Genomic DNA, 26,174 nt, shown 5'->3' with positions numbered 1-26,174 from the left:
CTTTAAAAGGTACTTTAAGGGGCACCTGGGTGGCTCAGTCGGTTGATCATCCGACTTCGGCGCAGGTCATGATCTCACAGTTCGTGGGTTTGAGCCCCGCATCAGGCTCTGTGCTGACCGCTTGCTCAGAGCCTGGAGCCCGCTTCAGATTCTGTCTCCTTCTCTCTCTGCCCCTCCCCCGCTCACGCTTTGTCTCACTCTGTTTCTCAAAAATAAATAAATGTAAAAAATTTTTTAAAAAAAGATTTATATAAAAAAATAAAAAAGGTACTTTAAAAGTCTATTTTTGAAAAACGATTGTCATGGATAATTTTCCCAAGCTAGAGATTCGCGTTTCTTTCTCTGCCTAGGCCCTCAGGCCTCTGAAGCCCTTTCGGGCGGAAGTGGGGAGACCAGGTTGCGGGAAGGCTGGCCCCAACCACCAGGCTCGCTCAGCGTGGGGACTGGCGGCGGAACCGCGCGAAGGCGGAACTTTGGACGGGTGGAACTGCGATCCTGCGGACCGTCGGGAGTGAAACACCCCCCCGGCCCGGAAGGACCTGACGCGAGCTGGGACCTCGGCAGCCATCGCGCTTTGCAGTTCGAACTAGGAGGGTGTGGAATCGACGCCAAGCGAGGAATTGCGATCTCTCTAGTAGCAGGTGAGTGGCGGTCTCTTCTCCCGGTAGAACCGACAGGCGGCTGGCCGCTGTGGACCCTGGGGAAAGCGCACTTTTCGGGCCTGGGCCCACTGGGGCCCCTGCTTGTGGCCAGGCAAGAAAGGGGTGCCTGTTTTCCTCTCCGGAATCTGCCGGCACTGAGGCGGAGGGGTTCCTTTGCTGCTCCGCAGGGGCCGCCCTGATGGTCCGCTGCACAGCACACCTGCTGCTGTCAAACGGTGCGTTATTTCAGGAAAGAACGAGGGGACTCTGCCGTAGGCAAGCCCTTCTTTCCCCTCCGCCTCGGTGTCCTCACCTGGTAAGGTGAAGGCTGCAGGGATCACTGACAGCTCAAAACCCTGTGACGTCGTGTGTTTTCAGTTCTCCCAATTCGTGTGGGGGCAAAGTGAAATTCCTTACTAGTGCAAGTTAACGTTTGTTCATAGTCCAAGTCCCAGTTGCGTGGGGGGAAAGATACACAGTTGGGTGAAAACTGTAATGATTTATAGATTGTTCCAAGATTTTCCAACTTAGAAATTTGTTTTGACAACAGCTAAAACCGTGACCTCTTTGGCTGAAAGAGGACTCATTAGGAACGTAAGGTATTTGGTACATTGGGCAAAACGAGGTGAAGGAATACTTTTAACTTTATAAATTAAACCTAATATTATTTGCATATTCATCTATCAAGCTCACTATTACCACGTGTCCTATTCTGAAGAATATCCTATGTTCACTGTTAAAATACCGGTTAAGAGTATGCCGCCTTGAAGCAAATGAAAGAGAAGGAAACATTTACTGACTTTCCTATGAATGTGGCGCTAGCCACAACAATCCACTAAGGAAGGTAATGGTATTATCTCTGGTTTACAGATGAGGAATAAAGGAAGATTTACAATTTGTTAAAAATTAGTGGTGCTGGTATGTCAAAGCAAACTGTGTATCTAATATTGCTTTAATGATTTACATTCATCACCAAAATACTTTGAACTTTAAAAACTAAGCTTATAGTTCATTGGCATTTCCTGAGTTTGCAGAAGAGGAATGTTTTGCTTTTATTTTAGAACTGTTAGACAAGCATTGTTAGTAATTAGGAGGATTAGCATTTCAAAAAAAGTACGCTTTAACTATCTTTCCTTTCACTTCAAGCAGGAATTGAGACAAAAGATTGGGCTATCAGAAATGAAAATCACTGCCACAGTATTTGAAACTTATAAATCAGAATTCTGTAGTAATGAGTCATTATTTCTTCACCCTTTTCTTTAAGCATACTTGGCTGATACTTTAATGATTTCTCTGCAGAACATTACTAAGCAAATACCTTTAAAATAATGCTGTTGAAAAAATTTTCTTGTGTTTAGCTTTTAGAACAGTTTCAGTTAAAAGTATTTTAAGAGGGTGCCTGGCTGGCTCAGTCGGTGGGGCATGCGACTCTTGATCTTGGGGTGGTGAGTTCAATCCCCATGTTGGGCCTAGAGCTTTCTTTAAAAAAAGGATTTTAAGGACTGAATTTGTCACTAGTATCAATTTTTACTTTCTTAATTCAGTATAGGCAAGTTCAGTACTCAGACTCACAAACTTTATTTGTAATACAGTGTTCTTTCCCCCTTTTAGCACTTAAAAAAAATCCTTTTCATATTTGATACAGGTTTAACCTTTCAGTGAGTGTCATTTTTCCCTAAAGGAGATTTGAGTTTATACTTATTGTTGATTACATGAATGAAAAAGCCTAATTCCATTATTATGATTGCTATGCATTTAATCCTAAATTTTTTTGAGTTTTCTATTTATATCACTGTTTTCAAAACTTTAAAGGCTATGAAAAGAAAATCTAACAGTTTTAGGGGAAAGTATTTATAGGGCAACATTGTCTTGAAACATTCAATATTGTTCCTGTTCATCCTTAATAATGCACAGAGCCTTTCTGAAGTTCTTTAAAACATAGTCAAGCAGAGTTTGGCCTTCTTTATATTTCTGCTACTATCTGAATTCAAAAGAGAAGGGTGCATAATTCCTAAATTAGCTTACAGATAGTTTACTGATCTTAAGGAATTTGTACATGTTTTCATCATAAACCCGATGGAGTTGGGTAGAAATTTATGATTAATTTTTTTCTAGTAAATATCTTTACCTAGAATTGGAGGAAATTATTCTAGTACCTTTTCTGGTTACTGTCAGTGATGTTGTTGTTAATATTTAAAGTAAAATCAGTGGCACCTGGGTGGCTCAGTCAGTTAAGCGACCGACTTCGGCTCAGGTCATGATCTCGCAGTCAGTGAGTTCGAGCCCCGCGTCGGGCTCTGTGCTGACAGCTCAGAGCCTGGAGCCTGTTTCAGATTCTGTGTCTCCCTCTCTCTGACCCTCCCCTGTTCATGCTCTGTCTCTCCCTGTCTCAAAAATAAATAAAACGTTAAAAAAATAATAAAATTTAAAAAAATAAAGTAAAATCAGTCATTAAAAATATTAAAACTTGGGGACCTAGGCTCAGTCAGTTGAGCCTCTGATTCCTGGTTTTGGCTCAGGTCATGATCTCAGAGTTAGTGAGTTCAAGCCTCTCATGGGGACACTGTCCATGCGGATCCCTCTTGGGATTCTCTCTGCCTCTTCCTCTATGCCCCCCCCCCAATAAATAAATAAACTTAAAAAAAAAACTGTTGGGGTGCCTGAGTGGCTCAGTCAAGTGAGTGTCCAACTTGGGCTCAGGTCATGATCTCCCAGTTCGTGGGTTTGAGCCCCACACTGGGCTCTGCACTGACAGTTCCAACAGTGGGGAAGAGCCTGCTTGGGATTCTCTCTCCTTCTTTCTCTATGCCCTTCTCCCACTCGTGTGCACTTGCTCACTTGCACTCTCTCAAAATAAACTTTATAAAAATAAAAATTAATGAATTAAAACTTTTTCAAAGTTTGTACTTTGAAAGGGTACTTGGCTGGCTCGGTTGGTAGAAAATGTTTATCTCAGGGTTGTGAGTTTGAGCCCCATGCTGGTGTAGATTACTTAAAAAAAATAAAATCTTTAAAAAGTTTGCGATTTGAATTTCAATTAATTTAGTCTGAATGAGTTAATACTACCTTATATTGTGTAGTTTTCAAAATGTTTTTTGGGTACATTATCATAATTAATCATTCTTAAAACTCTTTGAGGCAGATGGCATTCCTGTTATATATAAGAAGAAACTGGAGCTCAGAAAGATTGGCTTTCCCAGAATGAAATAATAGTATTTCAGAAGATGCATATTAAATCCAGATTTTTTAAATTCTAAGATAGGTACTCACTCTAACCATAGCTCTACCATCCTTTGCTTCCCAAAGTTATTAATGTATTATCTCTATAATCCTACGCTGGTGTTATAGTTGTCTTTTTAGACTACAGGAGCTTTCATTTTTATTTCTTTATTTTTAAAAAACTAGCTTTATTGAAAGACCATTCACATACCATAAAATTTATCCTCTTAAAGTATGCAATTCAATGTTTTTAGTATATTCACAAGGTTATGCAACCATCACTTTATTCCAGAACATTTTCGTCACCCAAAAAGAAACCCAGTACCTATTAGCAGTCACTCCCAGTTTCCCCTTACCTCCCCTGTCTGACAACCACTAACCTGTTCTGAGAACTTACATGTTTAGGATGTTTCATATAAATGGAATCATCCATATACGTTTAATGGGACAAGGCTTAAGAAGTTATTTGTAACCTTGAGGTTCTGCTTTATTACACTCTTTGTACTGATTTTTATGTTACTGGAGTAGATCACTTTTCTAATCTGCACAGGCCTCTTTCCTGTTTGTTGTTCATGCAATAAATAAATCTGCTGACGTGTATATGTTTCCTTATTCTTGACCTTTGCTCTTCACATGTCTTAATAGTGTGTTCGTGGTGTTGTGTAACCTGTTCTCTGGGCTCAGGTATCTGTTTGGGCTAAATAACTTGTATTCTTAGTTGGGCATTTTTACTTCTACTTTAAAATGACTGACTCTTAGCCTGTTTTAAAGTTCTTAGAAACCCACGACTTTATGCAAATATAAATATCTCATTATCTTCTAAAGCAGAGTTTCCCCATATATGTTATTAAATTATTTCTCTAGGGACAAATTTTACAATAGCAAATTTGGACCATCCTTATTGAAAAAATCGTTTTTCCCTCAAGGTTTACCTCATTCTCCCCTGCCCCCACCCCCCCCCCCCCATCAATCTCAGAGCTCTCACCTCACAACAGTCATCTTGGGTGAGCCGCCCCCCCCCTTTTTTTTTTAGTAATCTCTACACCCATTGTGGGGCTTGAACTCAGGACCCCGAGATAAAGAGTCGTATGCTCTATGGACTGAGTCAGCCAGGCTCCCCTTCAGTGAGGGCTTTGTCAGTTGATTCACAGGCTTGCTCTCTAGAGCCATTCTTCTAGGTGATTGTGCAGTCAGTGTGGACTGTAGACCATATAGCTCCAGCCTGGCTTTTCACAGCTTCCACTCAGTTCTTCACTCAGGCTTTTCAGCTGTCTATGCCAGAGCCAGGCCTTGGAACTTAACCACCACGCAGACCTGATCCTCATGAGTTTTTGAACCTTGAGCTCTCCTCCACTTTGCTGACATAATTCTGGTCCACCTTTCACTTGTCTCATACTATGACTATGTCTACATTTGCTTTTCATCCAGATATTTTCCCCCATTCTCTCTTTTCTGTGAGAAGCCTGCCTTTGCTCCCCTACTTTATCCCCATATATTAGTTGCCTTTGTACCTTTAGCCACTCAGCCTGAACTTTTGATCACAGCACTTCAGCCTCTCACTAGTACTCTCAAATTCCAGTTCCCCTTGTCTTTTTTCACTTCTAAGCCCTATTCATTCTGTGTTCTCTAAAGCTGACACTCACTGGGAAGGGAGGGTGGCAGGGAGAGGGGAAAATTAGAAATCCCTGCAGATGGGCAGTGCTGTGAATGTTTTTCAGCCCCAGCCAAGCACTTGGCTCTTGTTAGCACTCTTTTAATTTGATCTTTTCCCCACAGTAGGTAGCTGTCTATTCTAATCCTCACTCTGCTCCTCAGAAAATTCTCTATCAGACTTCCTCACTTTTGGATTCAGATTCCTGCTACTTCCAGTGTACATTTTCTGGCCCTCCTTACTTCTACTCTTAGAGGAGGAGATGCACTCTCATCCCTGGCTCCTCTTGAGACTTTGCCCCTTTGGGTTAATTCCTTCCTTCTCTTTTTCTTTTATCTTTAATTTCTCCCTTTCTGCTAGCTCCTTCTTTTCAACATACTCGAGCCTTACCCTCCTTAAGGCTTAAGAATAAAGAAGACTTCTTAAGAAGAAACTCCCATTTCCGTCATTCCATTTCAAACTCTTTGAAAGAGGAATCTTTCCTTACTCCCTCCACCTATTGACCCTCTATCCAATTTGCTTCTCAGTAATAACAGCAACCAGGTATTAAGTACTTATTTTGTGCATTTTATCTCATTTGATCTTTACAACACTCAGATTTTGCAGAAGAAACTTGTCACACAGGTCATGACTCTAGAGACCAGCTCTGGTGCTTTAAGTACTGGCCACAGGCTCTCCTGTATTTTTGTTCCATGCAGGCTCCTCATGCTCTCAGCATTTGTCTCCTTGCCACAAAGCAAGCTGTGACATCTCTGCAGCTGGACTTCTTGGGGCTAACTTCTTTCCACTTGTGCCATCCATCACCTCTTCTAATTCTTCTCCCCTTACTGGGTTCTGTCAGTTCTTCCACCCCCATCTGTCCCTTAAAGTCCATCTCAAGTGAAAACTCATTTCTTCTGTAGCATTTGGCTCATGCTTAAGGCAGGAGATCTTTAGGCAGAGCTGGTGGGGGAAATTCTGATGTTGGGAAGGAGAATGAGCAGAAGTTTTAAGATGATTAAGTTCAGGTCACCAGCAGTGAGTGGGAAGTGGTTTACTTTGGTTCAGGGAAAGCTATAAATGGAGGATATGTATTAAGCTTGTAAAGGTGGCCAGAAGGTTTATAGTCGAAGTTCTGGAATACTGGACTAGGAGTTTGAATCATTTTTCATCTCATAGACCTCCAATGGCTCTCTATCCACAGGTATAGGGTGACCATATAAATTTCACACCTCACCAGGATGCTTTTGAGAATGAAAGGACACACTATTGATAATTACACCGAGATAACTTTGCTGAGACTGTCCCCAGCAAACGAGGAGTTATAGTCACCCTGACCAACAAGTCAAGTCTAAGATGACATTTTCATAAAGCCACTCTGGAGGGCATGTACAGATTGGTACAGACAAAATATGAAGTTAAGATGGTAGTTCGGGAATGTGATTTAAGGTTCATCACAAAGTAGCTCCTGTAGGAATCAAAAGAATGCTGAGACTACAGAAATTGATAGAGCTGGGAAATAAGCAACTGGATGGGGGATGAGAGGGAGAGAGAGGAATTACATGTCAGAGTCATAAGGTGGAGTGATTCAAAAAATGGTACATAATCATTTAAACAAATATAAACCTTTAAAATTTTGTTACAAAGCTACTGCAATGTAGGAGAAAGGGCGTGGACCTGGAAGTCAGAAAGACCCAGGTTTGGTACTTAGATGTGCCAATCATTAAGACTTGAGTTTTAGCTATTGCAACTTCAGTTTCTTCTTCTGTAAAGTGGGGACAATAATGTATTTATTTTGGGATGCCTGGCTGGCTCACTTTGGTAGAGCATGTGACTCTTGATCTCAGGGTTGAGTTCAAGCCCCACGCTGGGCACAGAGCTTAAAAAAAAAAAAAATACCAGTATTGGGGCGCCTGGGTGGTTCAGTTGGTTAAGTGTCAGACGTCAGCTCAGGTCATGATCTCATAGTTCGTGAGTTCGAGCCCCGGATTGGGTTCTGTGCTGACAGCTCAGAGCCTGGAGCCTGCTTTGGATTCTGTGTCTCCTTCTCTTTCTGCCCTTCCCCTGCTCGCTTGCTCTCTCTCTCTCCCCCAAAAGTAAGTAGGCATATAAAAACAAACAGTATTTATTTTGAAAGGTTGTTGGGGTGCTTAGTGGTCACATAAAGTGCCCGGTATGTTAGGTCATATAAGTAGAAGAAATAATAGTAACAGCAGCTAACACTGAATGCTTAACTCTGTGCTATATACTTTGTGTGTAGTAATTGATTTAATCTTCACAACCATCTCAGATAGCTACTATTACCCCCATTTTACAGGTAAGGATATTAAAGTAACTTGGCTAAGGTAAATGGTAAGTGGTAAAGTCCTGGCTCCATAGCTTCTGTTTTTAACCTCTTGACAAATCATAGTGCTCATAGGGATAACTGCTATTTTTTGTTTGCTTTGCTTTATTCTTTTTTTTTTTTTAATGCTTTGCTTTATTAAATTGAAAGACCGAGTAAGTATTGTTTCTTATGTCCCTATGTTATAGTAGCAAACATGGAAGACCAAATGCCTAAATATAGTCTCATATTTCTTTCTTTTTTTTTTTTTAATTTTTTTGTTTTTAACATTTATTTATTTTTGAGACAGAGAGAGAGAGAGCATGAACAGGGGAGGGTCAGAGAAAGAGGGAGACGCAGGATCTGAAACAGGCTCCAGGCTCCGAGCTGTCAGCACAGAGCCCGACGCGGGGCTTGAACCCACGGACCGCGAGATCATGACCTGAGCCGAAGTCGGACGCTCAACCGACTGAGCCACCCAGGCGCCCCTCATATTTCTTTCTCATTCTGACTCCTGCCTCCCTTGTTAGCATCTGTTGAGTGACTCAGTTTGTGGCCCCCTAACCAGTCACATCATCTCACAGTACCTGACTTTTTGCTGTTCCCACTTAGTTTCACACCACTGCACATAGTATAGCCCTCATAACCACTTAGCAAACTCTTATTTAATCTTCAAGATTCAGGCTGAACATCACCCAAGAAACCTTTACTTACCTACAACTTGTGGCCGTTGTAGAAGTGTGCAAGGAAGACTGGTTTTCTCTTTTCTTATACAGAATACAAAGTATATTTGTGAGGGTACCATACCCTTTCCTGTTGTATTGCTTATTTTTATTCTGATTTTATGTTGTTATGATCATTAATCCCCTCATAGCTTATGATTTACAATATGGGCATTTTTTTTCTTTGTGTTTATATAAGTCTTGAAATTCTATAGGGTAAGTTGTTACCATCCTAGGTAATATCCTATTCAGTTTTAACTTTTTCCAGTTAAATTACATTTGTATAGCTAACCTACCTCTCTAGACTATAACCTTTTCAAGAGAAGAAGCCATGTTTATCATTAGTATTTGTATCCCCTATGATGTCTAGCTCAGGGCCTTGGACATAATATGAATTTAGTAATCATTATTGAATTAAAATATCTCAGTAAACCATTGCTTTGATTCTTTACAGTGAAAATTATGATATATCTTACTTAAAAATCTTCAGAAAAGATAAACCACTTGTATATATTTTTTGTGACTACAAGTTTCAATTTCTGCATAACCTAGAATAATAATAGAACAAGATGTAATTTTCAGCTTCAGTAAAATAGGAACTTGTAACAATGGATTCTTGTGTGTATATATAAGTTGCTCTTCTAGTTTTTATTCTTGTGATACTGACACATGAAACTTCGTTATTTGTGAGTCACTCTCAGTCAGGAATGGACTGGTTTCAAGAGCAAAATTCTTCTCTTGCTAGTTCAAGTAAGGAACTGAAAGAGAGGAGAGGCTATTGCCTGGATCCAGGGAATCCCCTAGTAAATACTGGCAGGCCACCTATAAACTGGAGGTAGGTTGACTCTCACTCTCAAGGCAATGTAATCTCTTAAACACCTTATCTTCAAGGAATTCTGAGTTTGGTGGGCCCGTCTGGGTCACAGTTGGCAGCCCACTGGACTGAGAGGTGGTTAAAGAAAGCAGTGCTGTGTGTCACACTTTGTCTAAAGAACGTCAAAAATAGCAGAATCCTTCAAATTGTTCGGACTTGGCCCAAATTTTGGGCCTGGATTTTGTTTACCTCTAGAAAATGAACTTTGTTGATCTGAAAGTATACTTTTGTATATTCTTTCATTTCTCAAGAGGTTTTTTTCCCCTCTTCTTTCCATATTAACTTTATTAGTTATCAAGAACATGTCAAAGAAATGCTAAATTGAACTATACTCTGTATTTTCTACTGTGATTTAAAAAAATGTTTTTTAACATTCGGTAATATGATTAAAATTTGAAAAATGCACTAAGATTACAAGCCCAGAAATCGACCACCTGATATCATTTGCTACAAAAGACCAAAAGTAATGGAAAAGGGGGTTTTACTCCACATAGGTATAATCAGACTTGAAAACTTACTTCATTATCATAAATTTCCTTTCCTCTCTTTCTCCTTGCTTTTTCTTCCTCCACTCCAAGGTTTTGGTAAGTATTTCATAGGCCATATATACCTTAACTTACTCTTGAATATAGATTATTTCCAAAAATTTTCTTACATAACACTTTGATGCACATCTTGATACATAAAGATTGTCTATATTTAGGACATTTTCTAAAAGTAGAATTCTTGGGTCAGATGGTATAACATACAGATTACTGCCAAATTAGTCGTTAAAAAGATTTGTAACAATTTATACTGCCACTAACTGCATCTTTTACCACATCTTTTCTAGTTCCAGCTATTACAGTTCATTTTCAGGTTTGCCACTGTGGTTGGTAAAGAATGGTCTCTAGTTCATATTTCTATTTTAATTAAAAAAATTTTTTGTTGTTTTTTAAAAATAGAGGCCTTTTTTCCCCCTTTCTTTTTAAAGTAAGCTCTACACCCAGTATGGGGCTTGAATTCATAACCCCGAGATCAAGAGTCGCATGTTCTACCAACTGAGCCCCACTAGTTTGTATTTAATAGCATTTTGTGTTTTATGCATCAGTAGGTATCTGATTAGATCACCTTGGATAAGAATAGCTAACTCTTGGGGCACCTGGGTGGCTCCGTCAGTTAAGTGTCTAACTTTGGCTCAGATCGTGAGATCACGGTTAGTGAGTTTGAGCCTTCATTAGGCTCTCTGCTGTCAGCACAGAGCTCGCTTCAGATCCTCTGTCCCCCTCTTTCTCTGCCCCTTCCCCACTTGTGCGTTCACTCTTACATACTCTCTCTCAAATAAACATTAAAAAAAGGGGGGGGAGCACGTGGGTGGCTCAGTCACTTGAGCCTCCATCTTCGGCTCAGGTCATTATCTTGCAGTTCTGTGAGTTCGAGCCCCACATTGGGCTCTCCGCTGTCTGCATGAGCCCGTTTTGGATCTTCTATCTCCCTCTCTCTGCCTTTCACCTACTGTGCACTCTCTTTCTCAAAAATAAATAAACAACAACAAAAAAGAATGGTTAAACTCTTTATAGGAAGGTTGTTATAGGATTGTTTACTCAGAGTTCATGTTTAATGTTGTTGGTGTTTAATGTCAACTACTGAATTCAAAACATTTTCTTTTCCAGACTCTATAAGGATTTGGATATGTCCTTCATATTTGACTGGATTTACAGTGGTTTCAGCAGTGTGCTACAGTTTTTAGGTAATGTTGGTCCTTTGTTCTCTATTGTTATCCCATTTAATCCTACTTAAATAAAAGTGCTTATTTGTCTAGAGCCTCTTTATGTATAATCCACTAGTGGTGAATGTGAATTTTGAAATCATACAAATGTGTTCAAATTACTCATTGTATATCTCTTATAAATTATGTAATCTTGGGCAAATTACTTTCTTTACCTTAGCCTTAGTCTCCTTATCTGTAAATTAACAGTAATTCCTACCTCTTTTAAGGTTGTTGATAGGAATATTATTTACAGGAGTAGCTACCTGTGATTAGCCAGTTTACCTAAAAAGTTTCTGAGTGCTTTAGATACTTTATCTCATTTAATCCTCACAGAAACTCACTGCATTATTTTTGTTATTATAAATTTATGTTCCATCAAGTGCCTTGTAAATGGCAGCATAAAATCTGCTAAATGAGACTTGTGTACCCAGCAATTCTGACTAGTGATTTTTCTCTCTTTATAGATATTAAAGAGGAAAAATCATAGCATCTCATTCTCTTACTGACATTCTTCTCACGTTTTCTAGTGAAACAAGCTTTTGATTGACTTTTATGTTACCGTGTATACAACTTTATTATTGTAGTAATTAATGAAGATGTTCTGATCTCCTGTTTTCGAATCTTACCCTAAGTTTAGTCTCCATGTAATCATCATCTTGAACTGGCACAAAGAGAAGCATTTCATGTAATTACAGAGTTGTCAATGTAACTCCTAACTGGCCACAACTGTACTTATGAATTGTTATCTCCTATATAAATATTTTTTCTTCCACAAACATAATCTTAACCAAGGAAATAAATTTTGTTTGGAAAATACACATCTTGTTTGACACTATATATTAAAAGGATAAAAATTTAAGATCAAATTTTATCAGTCTTTTTATTTCTTATATGGACCTCAATATTTGCAAATTTTTAAAAACCAGTTTTCTTTTTTTTTAATTTTTATTTATTTATTTTTGAGAGAGAGAGAGCATGAGTCAGGGAGAAGCAGAGAGAGGGGGAGAGAGAGGATCCCAAGCAGGCTTCTCACTGTCAGCACAGAGCCCACTCACAAACCATGAGACCATGACCTGAGCCAAAATCAAGAGTCGGTCACTTAACCGACTAAACCACCCAGGTGCTCCTTTTTTTTCCTTTTTAAAATAAAATCCCTCACATTATCTTATACTGTCACTCTACTACAGGTCAAATATCAGATCTTTCCATACTACCTCCTCAAGAATTCTTACATATTTTTATCAGACTGAAATATTTTGTTACATATGTACAAAAACTGGGTCAGAAATAAATGTTTTCAACTTCATTATACTGGGATAACCTGGGTTGTGACAAGTATCTATGTCTCAGTTGATAGAAAAATGATTTAATGCGGAACTACATTGTAAAGGCAAAATAGATTGACTCATAAGCAGGAGCAAGAGGTTAATAGGGCTAACAGTAGGAGGCAGTGTAGAGAAATGGAAATGAACCAAAGCTTTTGCATCAAAGATGGGTTCTATCTCAGATCTGACCTCAGCATTTGAGCAAGTTAACTTTGAGCCTTTGTTCCCCTCTGTAAGAAAGAGAATAATGTGTACTTCAAAGAGTTATTTTGAAGATTAAATGAAGTAATGTATAATGCTTAACAGTGCTTATCACAAAATAAGGATTTAGTCCAACCCACTTTCAAGATTAAAGTTTAAATGTCGTAGGTGTTCCCTTTTGGATTCTTACCCAGTGCACTGTTACTACTTAAAAGGTAGGAAAGATTGTGATTGCACTGATTAGAAACCACCTGTGTAGAAACGTTTTAAGAAATAGAACTGTTTAAAAAATTATTAGTCACAGTTCATGATTAAATGAGAAATATAGTATCTCAGCTCAAATAAATATGGAAGACAGTCTTCCCCTTAGGATCAGAACTGTTGGGCACTGAGTGATCAAAACATTAGGACTTCAAACAATTTACTTTTTAAGCATCAATGTGGAGAAAGAGTTAGGTATTATTTTGGCGTGGACTTATTAAAAAATGAGTAACCTGAATTAGCATTGCCTAATGTCTTCAAAAGTTCATTTTTTTGATTGAGTAAACATATTTTTGAGTTGCTACTATGTCCCCTGTCCTCATGTAATTCCATAGGTGTTAGACAATTAAATATGGAAAATAAAATTCATTATTGCTACATACCTATAAGAGTGTCCAAAATCTGGACAATGACAACACCAAATGCTGGTGAGGATGTGGAGCAGCAAGAACTTTCATTCACTGCTTGGAATGCAAAATGGTACAGCCACTTTGGAGGACAATTTGGTGGTTTCTTACAAACCTAGACATACTCTTACCATACAATCCAACACTTGTGCTCCTTGGCATTTACCCAAAGGAGCTGAAAACTTAGGGCCACATATGAACCTGCACAAAGATTTTATAGCAGCTTCATTTATAATTGCCAAAACTTAGAAGGAACCAAAATATCCTTCAGTAGGTGAATGGATAAATAAACTGGTTTATCCAGATAATGGAATACTACTAAGCACTAAGGAATTTTGCTTAATGGAATACTACTAAGCTCAAAGAAATGAGCTATCAAGGCATGAAAAGACATGGAGGAACTTTAAATGCATATTACTAAGTGAAAGTTGTCAATCTCAATTGACTGTATGATTACAATTATGTGTCATATGCAACTATATGACATTCTGGAAAGGTAAAAATACAGAGACAATAAAAAGATCAATGGTTGCTGGGCAGGGCGGGTAGGGTGGATGAATAGGCAGAGCATATAGGATTTTTAGGGCAGCGAAAATACTTTGTATATTATAACCATGGATATATGTCCTTATATGTTTGTCAAAATACAGAATATACTCTACTAAGAGTAAGCCCTAAGGAAACTCTGGGTGCCTATGATCGATCAATGTAGGTTCACTGTTGGTTAAAAATGTACCATTTTCGTGAGTGATGTTAATAATAGGAGAGGCTATATATATGTGTGGGGACAGGGAGTATATTGGAAATCTCTGTACCATCCTGTCAGTTTTGATGTAAACCTAAAACTGAAAAAAAGCCTTTAGAAAAAAAACTCAATATGGAATTTCTCAACAAATGCCAATCTATAAACTGGTCAGTGCTCTCTTTTTCCTATTACTTCATCTATCAGTACTTGGTTGATACATTTAAAAAATTACGTGCTTGGTTTTTTTGTTGCTTTAGTTTTATGCAATCCTATGAATAGTTCAACCTTATTGTCTCAGGGAAATTTCACAATGACCTAAACTTTCTATTGCAAGAACTCACTATGATTTTTATTGTCAAAACTACTTAATTTATTTTCATCCATGGATATCTCTTTAATTTCCCTTTTTGTCTCGTTTCATAAGTACATGATCTCAAGCATTTTTTGTTTCTCTAGTAGTGGACATAGATATTTATTCCTAAATTGTCAAGGGAATCAGCATTTTGGCACTGCAGATAAGTTTGGATAATACACATTCATTGATTGGGACAAAGTTTAGGTTTAAAATGATCTGAATTTGCAAATCATGATAGATTTAAAATAGCTCTTCCAAACTGAAATTAGACTAGAAATCCAACTTTATTCAAGCAAATTTATAAAATCTTACAAGTTCAAAAGGTTAATAGGCGTTTCTTTATAAAACATCTAGAGTAATTAGGGAAAGTATCCAAATAACTAAACTGTAAATAATTATATTTATATTATACTTTTATTTGAAGTCATTTTACTTGAATAATCTGTCAGATAGCACTTTGACTAATCATAGGTCTTATTACTCTGCAGGATTATATAAGAAAACTGGTAAATTGGTATTTCTTGGATTGGATAATGCAGGAAAAACAACATTGCTACACATGCTAAAAGATGACAGACTTGGACAGCATGTCCCGACGTTACATCCCAGTAAGTATATTCCCCCATGCAACAAACTACTTTATTAAGTGATAATAATTCATAGGCACTAACCAAAAGTTTTTTGGGTTTTGGTGGATAATTGTGATCAGGTGATTTGACCTATTAAAATAATACAGTAAATAATAGCTGATCCACTCCCAGGGTGTATATTTAGATCTTGAAATAATACTCCTATCTTCTTATCAGTTTGTACACCCTTCTCCAGATAGAGGAATTAAGGTTACTTTCTCGGGGATTATAACATGATTGAGGTCTATCCAACCAGATACTGCTTAGGCTATAAATAGTCACCATTACCTTGTTTATTTATTTATTTTGAGTAGGCTTCATGCCCATTGCAGAGCCCAGCATGGGGCTTGAACTGAGGACCGTGAGATTAAGAGTCAGACACTTAACTGACTGAGTCACCCAGGCGCCCCCACCATTACCTTGTCTAGATAACCTAATTTCTTTCACATTTTAAAACTACTATTTTAATCCTTTTTCAGTGTGGACAGATTATAGTCATATTATACTTTGTTAGTTACTCTCAACTTATTAACCAGTTATTTTTCTAATCTGAGAAACCTCAACAGTATCTAATATAAAGACCATAGAATTATTACAAAAAACAGGGCACATATTGATACATTTATACAAAGTTTTAAAACAGTTTAAAAAAATAATTTACTGTGGTTTCTTTAAGACAGACTACCCTGAAAGACATTAACAATCATTCTGTAAATCACTTAATACATACCATCCTTTATATAATACATACTATCCTTTATATAAAGTAAACATTAAAGTGACAAAATTATTAGAACATATGCCTTATAAATATCTGTGACCTTGCTTTTACTGTTGAAAAGTCTATGAATCAAGTCAACACAGAGTAAAATGAATTTTAATAGTTTTATTGAGTGGCTGGGTGGCTCAGTTGGTTAATAGTCCAACTCTTGGTTTTAGCTCAGGTCATGATCTCACAGTTCATGAGATCAAGCCCTGCACTGGGCTCTGCACTCATCGTGTGGAGCCTGCTTGGGATTCTCTCTCTCTCCCTCTCTCACTGCCTCTCCCTGCTCACTTTGACTCACTCACTATCAAAATAAATATACTTAAAAAAATAAAAATAAAAGGGATGCCTATGTGGCTCAGTCAGTTAAGCGTCCAACTTTGGCTCAGGTCATGATCTCAGAGTTTGTGAGTTCAAGACTCACATCAGGCTCTATGCTGACACCTTGGAGCCTGGAGCCTGGAGCCTGCTTCAGATTTTGTGTCTACCCCTCTCTCTGCCCCTCCCCCACTCATGCTTTGTCTCTCAAAAATGAATAAATGTTAAAAAAATTTTTAATAAAAATGAGAATAGAATTGAGAACAGGGCCAAAAAGTGGATAATATGATAGTTATTTAATTCAGTAAATATTCAGAGAACAAGGACAGAGAACAATTGTTGACAAAAAGTACCATTTTATCGATGAAATTGATAGTGAAGTTGGAAAAGGAAAACTTCATAAAATTTTTTTATATTGGGAAAAGAGTGGGGCTAAGATCTTATTTTTAAGTTATCTCTATACCCAATGTGGGGCTCAGACATACAGTGTACGCTCTACTGACTGAACCAGCCACGTGCCCCCATTTTTAAATTTTTTGATATTGCTCTCATTTATTCAACAAATATTTGAGTACCTACTTTATGTCACACATTATTCTAAGTACCAGGACTAAAAGCAGTGGCACAAAATAGTTGCCATCTCAACTTTCCTACAGCTCACATTCATTTTATCTTACATTTTGCATTAATCAAAAGCATATGTGAAAAGGTAACATGTATCTACCCTATGATCTGACAGTTCCATTGCTAAGTGTGTATCAAGGAGAAATGAAAACATATTTTTACCAAAATCTTTGTACAACAGTGTTTATGCCAGCATTATTTGTAATATCCCCCAACTGCCCCCAACAGCTCAAATAGCCATAAAAAGAAAAAAAAAAAAAAAGAAAAAAAAAAGGATAAACAGTGAAATTCTATTCAATAAGAAAGAGGAATAAACTGTTACATATGGTGCATATTCTGCATGGAAGAAACTGGTCACAAAAAGTTACATACATTATGGTATCATTTATATGAAATTGTAGAATAGGCACAACAAACCTGTGGTGCTGGAATTATTGCTTCTGGGAGTGGACATTGACTGGGAAGGGGAAGACTTCCTGGGATATTAAGAGTTTTCTGTGTCTTAAACTGGGACTTTTTATAAAGTAGGGAGTCTATTAAGGATTGTAACCATAAAGGTGGTTTCCCAGCTACATCCAAGCATTATATTTTCCTTGTGGAAAGAAACACACTTTGAACACAAACTGTATTGATTATTCATTCACTTAGGAGTCTACATAAATAATTTTTTAACAAGAAAGTACCCTGGGGCTTCAGCAGGTGTAATGAAGAGTTAAAATTACACTGAGCCTTTCATTATGATCGTAGGGACTTCTGCTTTTGGTTCTGATGGAGTAAGAGTGTCTGGCATTACCCTCCCACTGTAAGCAGCTAGAAGACTGGACAAAAATATATACAAGTGTTTTCAGAACTGGACAATATCTAGCAGAGGACTATGGTTCCTGAGAGATGGAAAACCTTTCTGTATCCAAGCTTTATCACAGAGATCCTTTTCAGACCATGGTGCAGGGAGAGGAAACCCAAACAAAACACAGTAGTCTTGCTGAGTTGAGACAGAGACCAGAATATGGGGATGCTGAGGTGATGAGAATTTGCTTGGCATAGTACCAGAGGAAGGAGCTCTGCAGAGAAAGAACTCCAGCAATGTTTGTGGCTAAATACCATCTGTGTGCACAGGGTAAAACTCCCCATGGCCAGTCACAGAAAAATTTCTGGAGAAAGAATAACTGTAGCAGGGCTGTTAACCAAATAATTCTCAGAGCTCATATGGGGCCAGGAATCACTCATGTTCCCACCAGCCAGAAGGCAGAAACCTGGTTGAATACACAGGGCATTCCAAAAGAGACTTCAGAAGAATCATACCTTAGTAATGGGGCTGAAGTAGCTGTAAAGTAAAGACTACTTTAACCTAACAAAACTTAAAAAGTGATCTGCAAGCAGTTTTCCTGCCAAAATAAGGTTCACATTGCTTCAAAAGAATACAACAATGTCTAGCATCCAATAAAAAATTGCTAGACATGCGAAGAAGCAGGAAAGTGAGATCCACAACCAAGAGAAAAATTAATCAGTAGAGACAGACCCAGAAGTGACTAAGATGATGGAATTAACAGATAATGATGTTGAAACAGCTGTGAAGAATGTGCTTAAGGATTTAAGGAAAATGTGAACAGAATGAGGAAAGAAATGGAAGATATAAGACAGAACCAAGTGGAACTTGTAGAAATGAAAACTTAATACCTGAAATGAAATTTTTACTAGACAAGGTTAATAGTAAATTAGTGCCAGTACTGCAGAAGGAAAGACTTGTGAACTTAACACAAAACAAACTATGTAAAATGAAGCACAGAGAGAAAAATGAAAAGAAAATGAACACTCACTGACTTGTGGGACAATACCAAGCAGTCTAGCAAACTTACATTTGAAGTCCCAGAAGAAGGGAGAGAACAGAAAACAGTTTGAAGAAATAATGGTGAGAATGTTTATTAAAGTTGTGTTTATCATTAAAGACTGTAACTTGCATAATATGAGAGCTACAAGGGAAAATTATTTCCCTGGTAGCATCTAAAATGAATTACAGGAAAAATTATTAGGTTGAAACAGTTACTTGAATTCACCGCAAATAATTATCTGAATAGTTAATATTTTCAGCAGGAAAAATAGAGAAGGGAAAAACAAAAGTGTTGGATTTGTGGTGGGTAGTGAATACTAGATTATTACCATTACTTGTATTAAACTGTCAATATAAATTGGAGTATATCTAATTACAACAAATTCTTTTTTTTTTTTTTTTATCTTTATTTTGAGAGAGATAAAGAGAATACAAGTTGGGGAGGAACAGAGAAAGGCTGGGAGAGAGAAATCCCAAGCAGGCTCAGCACAGAGCCTAATGTGGGGCTCGAGCCCACAAACCGTGAGACCATGACCTGAGCCGAAATCGAAACACTTAACTGACTGAGCCACCAAGGTGCCCCAACAAATTCTTTTATCAATTCCTAAATGTTTGATTTGAACTTATTTGCAGTTAAAATAAACCAAAGTAGCAATATATACCATGAATGGAATCTGATTTTCTTGTAACAATATTTTGTATTATTATTTAGCTTCAGAAGAACTAACCATTGCTGGCATGACCTTTACAACTTTTGATCTGGGTGGACATGTTCAAGGTAAGATTCTATGACTCTTACAAATAGCTTTATTTTATTTTAACATAATAAAAATGTAGCCATTATTTTCCTGTGCATGAAATCTCATTCTATTCAAGAAAGGCCAGAGTAGACTTAAAATTTAAAAATTATTATCCCCAGATAAGCTTTAAAGCAAAGTGTGATTTTTATGATACCCCTGGTCAATTTAAATCTGAATTGCTTTTGGTGTAAAGTGTGTAAGCAAAATTGCGGTTCTGTTCTCTGTTCCAATCCATATCTCACTGATGGTCACAATTACATTATGATGATGTTACTGCTATGCATTAAAAACCTTCAATGGCTGACCTACAAATAAAACCAAACTCCTTGACCTGGCATTGAGGATCTCTGCAATCTGATCCCACTTTATTTTTTGTCTTTATTTTCCACTGTTCCCTTTCCTATTCTCTGTACTCTAACCAAACCAAACCCCTTGGTGTTCTCCCACCTTTGTGTTTTTAATTCATGCCACCCCCATCTGCACATGAGTAACCCACCTTCAGGGCCCAGTGTAATTGTGGCTACTGCCCCTGAGAAGCCACTCTCACCTATGAGTGCTCTCAACGGTACTTCTGTGGTGTTTAGTGCATCTGTGTAAACGTCTGCAAGTTTGGAAAAGACTGTGTTGTCTCTTCTACTAAACTTTCTGGAACTAGAATCCGTTTTTTATGTCCCTCAAAAGACATGGCAGTACCCAGCACATGGTAATTCATAAATAATGAATATTACAGAGTTTGTGGGCATTGTAAAAACCTCTTATGACAAACAGTTGAAAAGATTTTAAGAGGTTGTGGCTAGTGAATGCACATTTGGAGACATAATAATTATTTGAAATATATATGAAGTACTTTCCAGAATATAATGGTTAGAGAGAATTGGAACCTAAGGGAGTTTGTCTGAGACTTAATGTCTGTATTGTTTTTAAGATATGTCATAAAACTGAACTCAGAAAAAAGTTGCTTACCCATAAGGCACCCCTAAAACTTTCCTTTAAACATTTTTTTTTTATTTTTTTTTATTTTTGGGACAGAGAGAGACAGAGCATGAACGGGGGAGGGGCAGAGAGAGAGGGAGACACAGAATTGGAAACAGGCTCCAGGCTCTGAGCCATCAGCCCAGAGCCCGACGCAGGGCTCGAACTCACGGACCGCGAGATCGTGACCTGGCTGAAGTCGGACGCTTAACCGACTGCGCCACCCAGGCGCCCCCCTAAAACTTTCCTTTAAAAACCGTCATGGAAAATATTACCTGAATGGTTTCGTTGACTTTAGTTAATTTCTGTTACACAGTTAGCTTTTGTTTTAACAAATCTGTACCCAGTACTGACTTCCTTCTGTCACTGACTACAAATTTATCAGTGGCCAAAAAAACTGATAAACTAGAAATGTCAAAAAATGAATACCGCATATAAAAAATAGCAGTCATCCAATGAACTTAATGTGCATCATTGTCCATTGGTAGCAAATATTAATTCCACTTCTAACATGGGAAAATTGGGACAGAGTGAAGTATTTGACTTGCTCACATCAAGGAAAGCCTTTCTTGTTCTTCTGGAAAGATTTAGCAACACCAGGTTAAAGATTAACTTGAGTGAAGTAGTAGCATCTAAGAGATAATTACACTTGAAATCTTGTTGGACTCTTCCATCAAACCATCTGCTAGGTTTGACCAGCAAATAAAATCTAACTCCTGATTGTTTTTGTTAGCTCGAAGAGTGTGGAAAAACTACCTTCCTGCTATCAATGGCATTGTATTTCTGGTGGATTGTGCAGACCATGAAAGGCTGTTAGAATCAAAAGAAGAACTTGATGTAAGTTAACTAAAACTAAACATAGTTGAATCATTCTGGTAAGCTTGAGGAAATAGGTTGGAGATATAAGTATCAGAGTGCAGCTTTTGTGCAGCCTCTGATATAACTCCTGGCAGTTTGTGGAGCTCAGTGATTATTCTGCTAGGAATGCAGAGAGAGTAGCTTAGAATAATTGTAGCTATGGAGGAAGTGCTAACACAGACTTTCTTCCCGAAGACCTAAGCTCACTCTGTGCAGCGTGCCTTGTATTTTATTTCATGTCTGCAACATACCTGGAGTGGTTTGGTCTTGAGTCCCTGATCATCCTAGGATGCCATTTTCTTCGGGAGTTGTCTGGAACCTGGAAATGGTATAACATACTATCTTTGTCACCACTTCCAGGAGTGAGCAGGTCACGTGTAGCCACTTCTCTCCTCTCCCAGGACAGCTGCTTCGTAAAGGGATTCAGAACAGCAGGGAGGGCCAGGGCTAGATCTGGGACCACAGAGAAAGAAATTGCATGATTTGACCTGACCATGTGTCTTCCTATAGCAGGCAAGTAAATAATTGTTCATGTGGAAAAGTCCAGGTAGGTTCTGTGGTCATGGAACAGGGTCAGGGAATTCCTGACTACTTACTTTGTGCCAGGCACGTGTATATTAACTCATTTAATTCTCAAATCAACTCCATAAGGTAGGTGCTACTATTCTAAATTCTCTTTGAACTTCAATGAGGCTTATTTATCCAAGATCTCACAATTCATAAGCAGCAGAACTAGAATTGAAACCAGTTCTGCCCACCTTCAAGGTGTTCATTTTAGTACCTTAGTGATTCAGAGTGAGTAGAGTTGAGCATTTACAGAAGGAACTTTATGGAAACAGAAGAATTGAGCTAATGGTTTCATTGAGCTCACTTTATTTTTATTTTTTAAGATTTTATTTTTTTTAAGTAATTTCCACACCCAAGGTGTGGCTCGAACTCAAAATACCGAGATCAAGAGTCACATGCTCTACTGACTGAGCCAGCCAGTCGCCTCTGAGCTCACTCAAATGTGGGAAAAGTTTGCCAAAGATAGTTTGCAAAACTGACATGATTATGATAGAGTATGAGTCTTTGATACTCATTTGGGGTCTTGTCATAATGAGCCTTTTAGATGGTTTCATATCAACGTCTTGTCTTTCATTTTTTGTTTTATTTCAGTCACTGATGACAGATGAAACCATTGCTAATGTGCCTATATTGATTCTTGGGAATAAGATTGACAGACCTGAAGCCATCAGTGAAGAGAGGTTGCGAGAGATGTTTGGTTTATATGGTCAGACAACAGGAAAGGTAAATAAAATAATTTTTTTGGACAAGTGTGACTATTTCATTTGACAGTATAAGTGTCTTTTAATTTAATGTTTTATTTATTTTTATCTTCTGAAATACTGTATTCCAATACTAGTGCTAATAGTAATCATGGTTATTATTAGCCCAACTGGTGGTCTGCCTTTTTGTTGTTGTTGTTGTCGGGTATAATTGACCTGTAACATTAGTTTCAAGTGTACAACCAAATATCTTTTAAATTTTTTTTTTTTCCCTTAAAAACTGTCCTTTCTACATTTCGGTCTTTTTTAATGTCCTCATGGGTTATATTTCTACCACTGAATGAAACCTTTTCTTGGTGATAAACATATCAAAGCTCATGCTTATGGGAAACTAAATTAAAGCTTCCAGAGTTTTATTCATCATAGATTTTCAGAATTAGCCACTAAAGAATGTACTTGAACGTTTAAGCATTCTGGTCGTGTATTTAGGCCCTGAGTTCATCAGAGATCAAAATAAAATGTAAAGTTGAACACAGGAGTGTTTGGGGGATTTTGTAAACATAATACTTTATAATAAGCTTCAAGACACATTATTTTTGCATGCATTTCTACTAGTATTTATTTGGGGGAGGGACCTTAGTATTGGAAAATCTCAGAGTTCACAAAATTTCCTTGGTTATATTTATTCTTTCAGAGTAGAGACATACTACAGTCTTTGGAAGGAGACTCCTATGTTAGGGTAGACTTTGGTTTGTTTTCTGTGTCTTCTTTTCAGTAAGTCAACTCCCCATTTTTAGGAGATGGCCTTGTTTAGTCATAAACGTACTCAGAAAATGTTTGTCTTTAATATTAGCGAAGCCAGGTTGGGTCATTTTTTTTTTTCAAGTCAAAGATTATTTTCATTCTTGTGTGCTTCACAAGCTCACCTCTTCCCCACTGAGAAGAGAGAGGTTTCCTGTGTGTCTAGGGGACTTGTATGCCCAACACCCATGGCTTAGCACAGTCACCCTTTGTTCTAAGATGTATAAGCTGCAATTCTGCTGTAAAGTGGAGCTTTTATTTCCCAAAGGAGTCATCCATCATAATGTCTGTCTTCCCTTCTAGGGCAGCGTATCACTGAAAGAACTGAATGCCCGACCCTTAGAAGTTTTCATGTGCAGCGTGCTGAAAAGGCAAGGTTACGGCGAAGGTTTCCGCTGGATGGCACAGTACATTGATTAACAACAACCTGCATCAGTTCCAGGTCTCACCATTCAGGCCTACTCAGAGATTTGATCACTCAACATGCATAACTTGAATTCAATAGACTTTTGTTGGTTAGAAAACAGATGTTTTTTAGATTAATATTATATTATATCAACTTAATTTGAGTGCAAATTTAAAACTAATTCAATGTAAGTTTGAATATCACAATGTTAGCTTTCTAATTCCATAAAAATAATTAGTTTTTACAGTTTATAATCTGACATTACCCCCAGCGCCATTTGTAAAGAACAACTTTCCAGCAGTACATTTGAAGCACTTTTTAACAACGTGAAATTACAAATGTAAACCATATTTAAAAGCTCATCATGTTAAATTTTTATGTACTATTTTGGAACTAGTTTTTAAATTTTAGATTATATGCCCACCTATCTTAAGTGTACAGTTAATAATTAGCTTATTGATGATTGCATGATGCCTTACAGTTTTCAATATTTTTTCTTATGCAAACGTCATGCAATAAAACAAACCCTAATGTTTGGCATCTTTGTTGGGCAGATGTTTCATTTTAATGTGTCATAGAGCAACATCATACATATGAGGAGGTTGTGGGGAAAGGAGAAGGCTTCAGAATTTTTAGAATAATGTTTAAGTCCCTAGAGGCTTTGCGTTTACCAGGAGACCAGTTGTGTTCAGTTGCAACTTATACCACATTTATCTCTGAATCATGTGTATTTTTAACAGTAATGCTACCGTTAGTAGTGCTGATGGGGTCCATGTCCTTGTTGCTGTGGGATCGGCCTTCTGAAGAAAAGCACATCTTTTGGTACAACACAAGGTTAATCTGGGGTATGATAGGTTCTAAAGCTCCATTCTAGTCTAATTCTGAAGCGTTCCAAACTTATTGGTGCCTAGTTTGTTAATTTGTGCCTTTTGACCAAAAGTAGTGACAGGCACCAGGCTCCCCACGTTTAGAGGTACTCCCCACTCCCTTTTACATAATGGTACTCCCAGGGTGGGGGACAAGCAGGATCTTTGTGCCTAGTTTCAGTGTGGAGGCCTGTATGTGTGAGGAAAAAGAAAACCTCTTCCGCTTCAGTTGTCAGAGATGGGTGAGGATTCTGGTCCTATCTATAGCTCTTCTGCATTGTTTGGCACATTTTATTTCTTGGTAGAAATAAATGAATACTTGTATTTCATTTTCTTTTTTCTTAATTGTTCTCAGCTCTTTATAGTACAAAGGCTTTTTTTTTTAACTAATTTTATTATTTTTTAATTTACATCCAAATTAGTTAGCATATAGTGCAACATTGATTTCAGGAGTAGATCCTTAATGCCCCTTACCCATTTAGCCCATCCCCCCTCCCACAAAGGCTTTTTTGAAAAATTTTTTTTTAATGTTTTATTTATTTTTGACAGAGAGAGAAAGAGCATGAGCGGGGGAGGGTCAGAGAGAAAGGGAGACACAGACTCTGAAGCAGGCTCCAGGCTCTGAGCCGTCAGCACAGAGCCCAACACGGGGCTCAAACTCACAGACCTGTGAGATCCTGACCTGAGCCGAAGTCGGACGCTCAACCGAGTGAGCCACCCAGGCGCCCCAAGGTTTTTGTTTTAGATGTAATGCCTGTGGTGTGATAGTGTCTGCAAGCCTGATAGACTTACTAACAAAATTTTAGTTTTTTAAATCACTTCAATTTTCTAAGAAACTGAAGGGGTTTTTGTTTCCCATGTCAGAGATTCTCATAATTACTCAAATAAGCTGAAAGTGCCAAATATGTATTTTTAAAGACTCTCAAACTTAAGGTAGTTCTTTCTTGGTTATAAACTAAGATTTATAGTGTATGTAACCAATTCCTTTGAGAATAGATTGCTCCACTTCCATCAAGAATAATTTTAATATCAGAATTAGTGTTTTCTGTAGCTGTTTTCCAAACCATGTATTAGAGTCCTGTCATCAATGAGGTAAGATACGAGGTAGATAGATAAGGATTGATGAATATGACTGGAAGGAATTACCAGTAGCCAAACCAATAAGGTCATTCATTTCACATTTGGTTTTAGTAATTTGGCTCTTCTATTTCACTTTAAGCTTCCTTCCAAATGAAAAATACGAGCTTCCTCCCTGCTTAGAATCCTCAGTGGCACCGTGGGACAAGTACAAAATGATGTATCAACCTCCTGTCTTATTTTGCCACCTGTGCTTTAAGTACTTCTAGGGGCACCTGGCTGGCTCATTCAGTAGAGCATGTGACTCTTGACCTCGGGGTTGTGGTTTCAAGCCCCGTGTTGGGTATAGAGCTTACTTAAATAAAGTACTCATTTCAAGTGTCCTGACTAAACAGAACTAGGCCTTATTAAAGGTACCTGCCTCTCATTTTTGGTATCTGTCTTCAGCACCAACAAGGACACACCTTTTCTTCAACTATTTCCTTATGTTGTGATATTGAAAAGTCAG

The 26,174-nt window shown here is 37.9% G+C and overlaps 1 protein-coding gene across 1 annotated transcript; it reads left to right on the top strand.

The window, feature by feature from the left end:
• Positions 1-399: 399 nt before the first annotated feature.
• SAR1B (secretion associated Ras related GTPase 1B) lies at positions 400-24,263 on the top strand. Its single transcript, XM_047084786.1, has 7 exons — positions 400-641; positions 11,062-11,138; positions 14,942-15,061; positions 19,331-19,396; positions 21,124-21,227; positions 22,407-22,538; positions 23,621-24,263. The coding sequence occupies exons 2-7, from the start codon at positions 11,081-11,083 to the stop codon at positions 23,735-23,737; spliced, it is 597 nt and encodes a 198-aa protein (XP_046940742.1). The 5' UTR covers positions 400-641; positions 11,062-11,080; the 3' UTR covers positions 23,738-24,263.
• The last annotated feature ends 1,911 nt before the right edge of the window (positions 24,264-26,174 follow it).

Source organism: Lynx rufus, unplaced genomic scaffold (genome assembly GCF_022079265.1).
Source record: "Lynx rufus isolate CCGP_SWC_20201006 ecotype Redwood Valley unplaced genomic scaffold, mLynRuf1.p SCAF_1, whole genome shotgun sequence".
In the NCBI taxonomy this organism is placed as follows: Eukaryota; Metazoa; Chordata; class Mammalia; order Carnivora; family Felidae; genus Lynx; species Lynx rufus.
The sequence above is the reverse complement of the archived record's forward strand: the minus strand, read 5'-3'. Positions and strand labels throughout refer to the sequence as shown.

Bases quoted from the DNA above. Each gene is read 5' to 3' on its own strand.
- SAR1B (XM_047084786.1), top strand. From the start codon at position 11,081: ATGTCCTTCATATTTGACTGGATTTACAGTGGTTTCAGCAGTGTGCTA. The intron at 11,139-14,941 runs GTAATGTTGGTC...ATTACTCTGCAG, and splicing joins CAGTGTGCTACAGTTTTTAG to GATTATATAAGAAAACTGGT. The intron at 19,397-21,123 runs GTAAGATTCTAT...TGTTTTTGTTAG, and splicing joins TCTGGGTGGACATGTTCAAG to CTCGAAGAGTGTGGAAAAAC.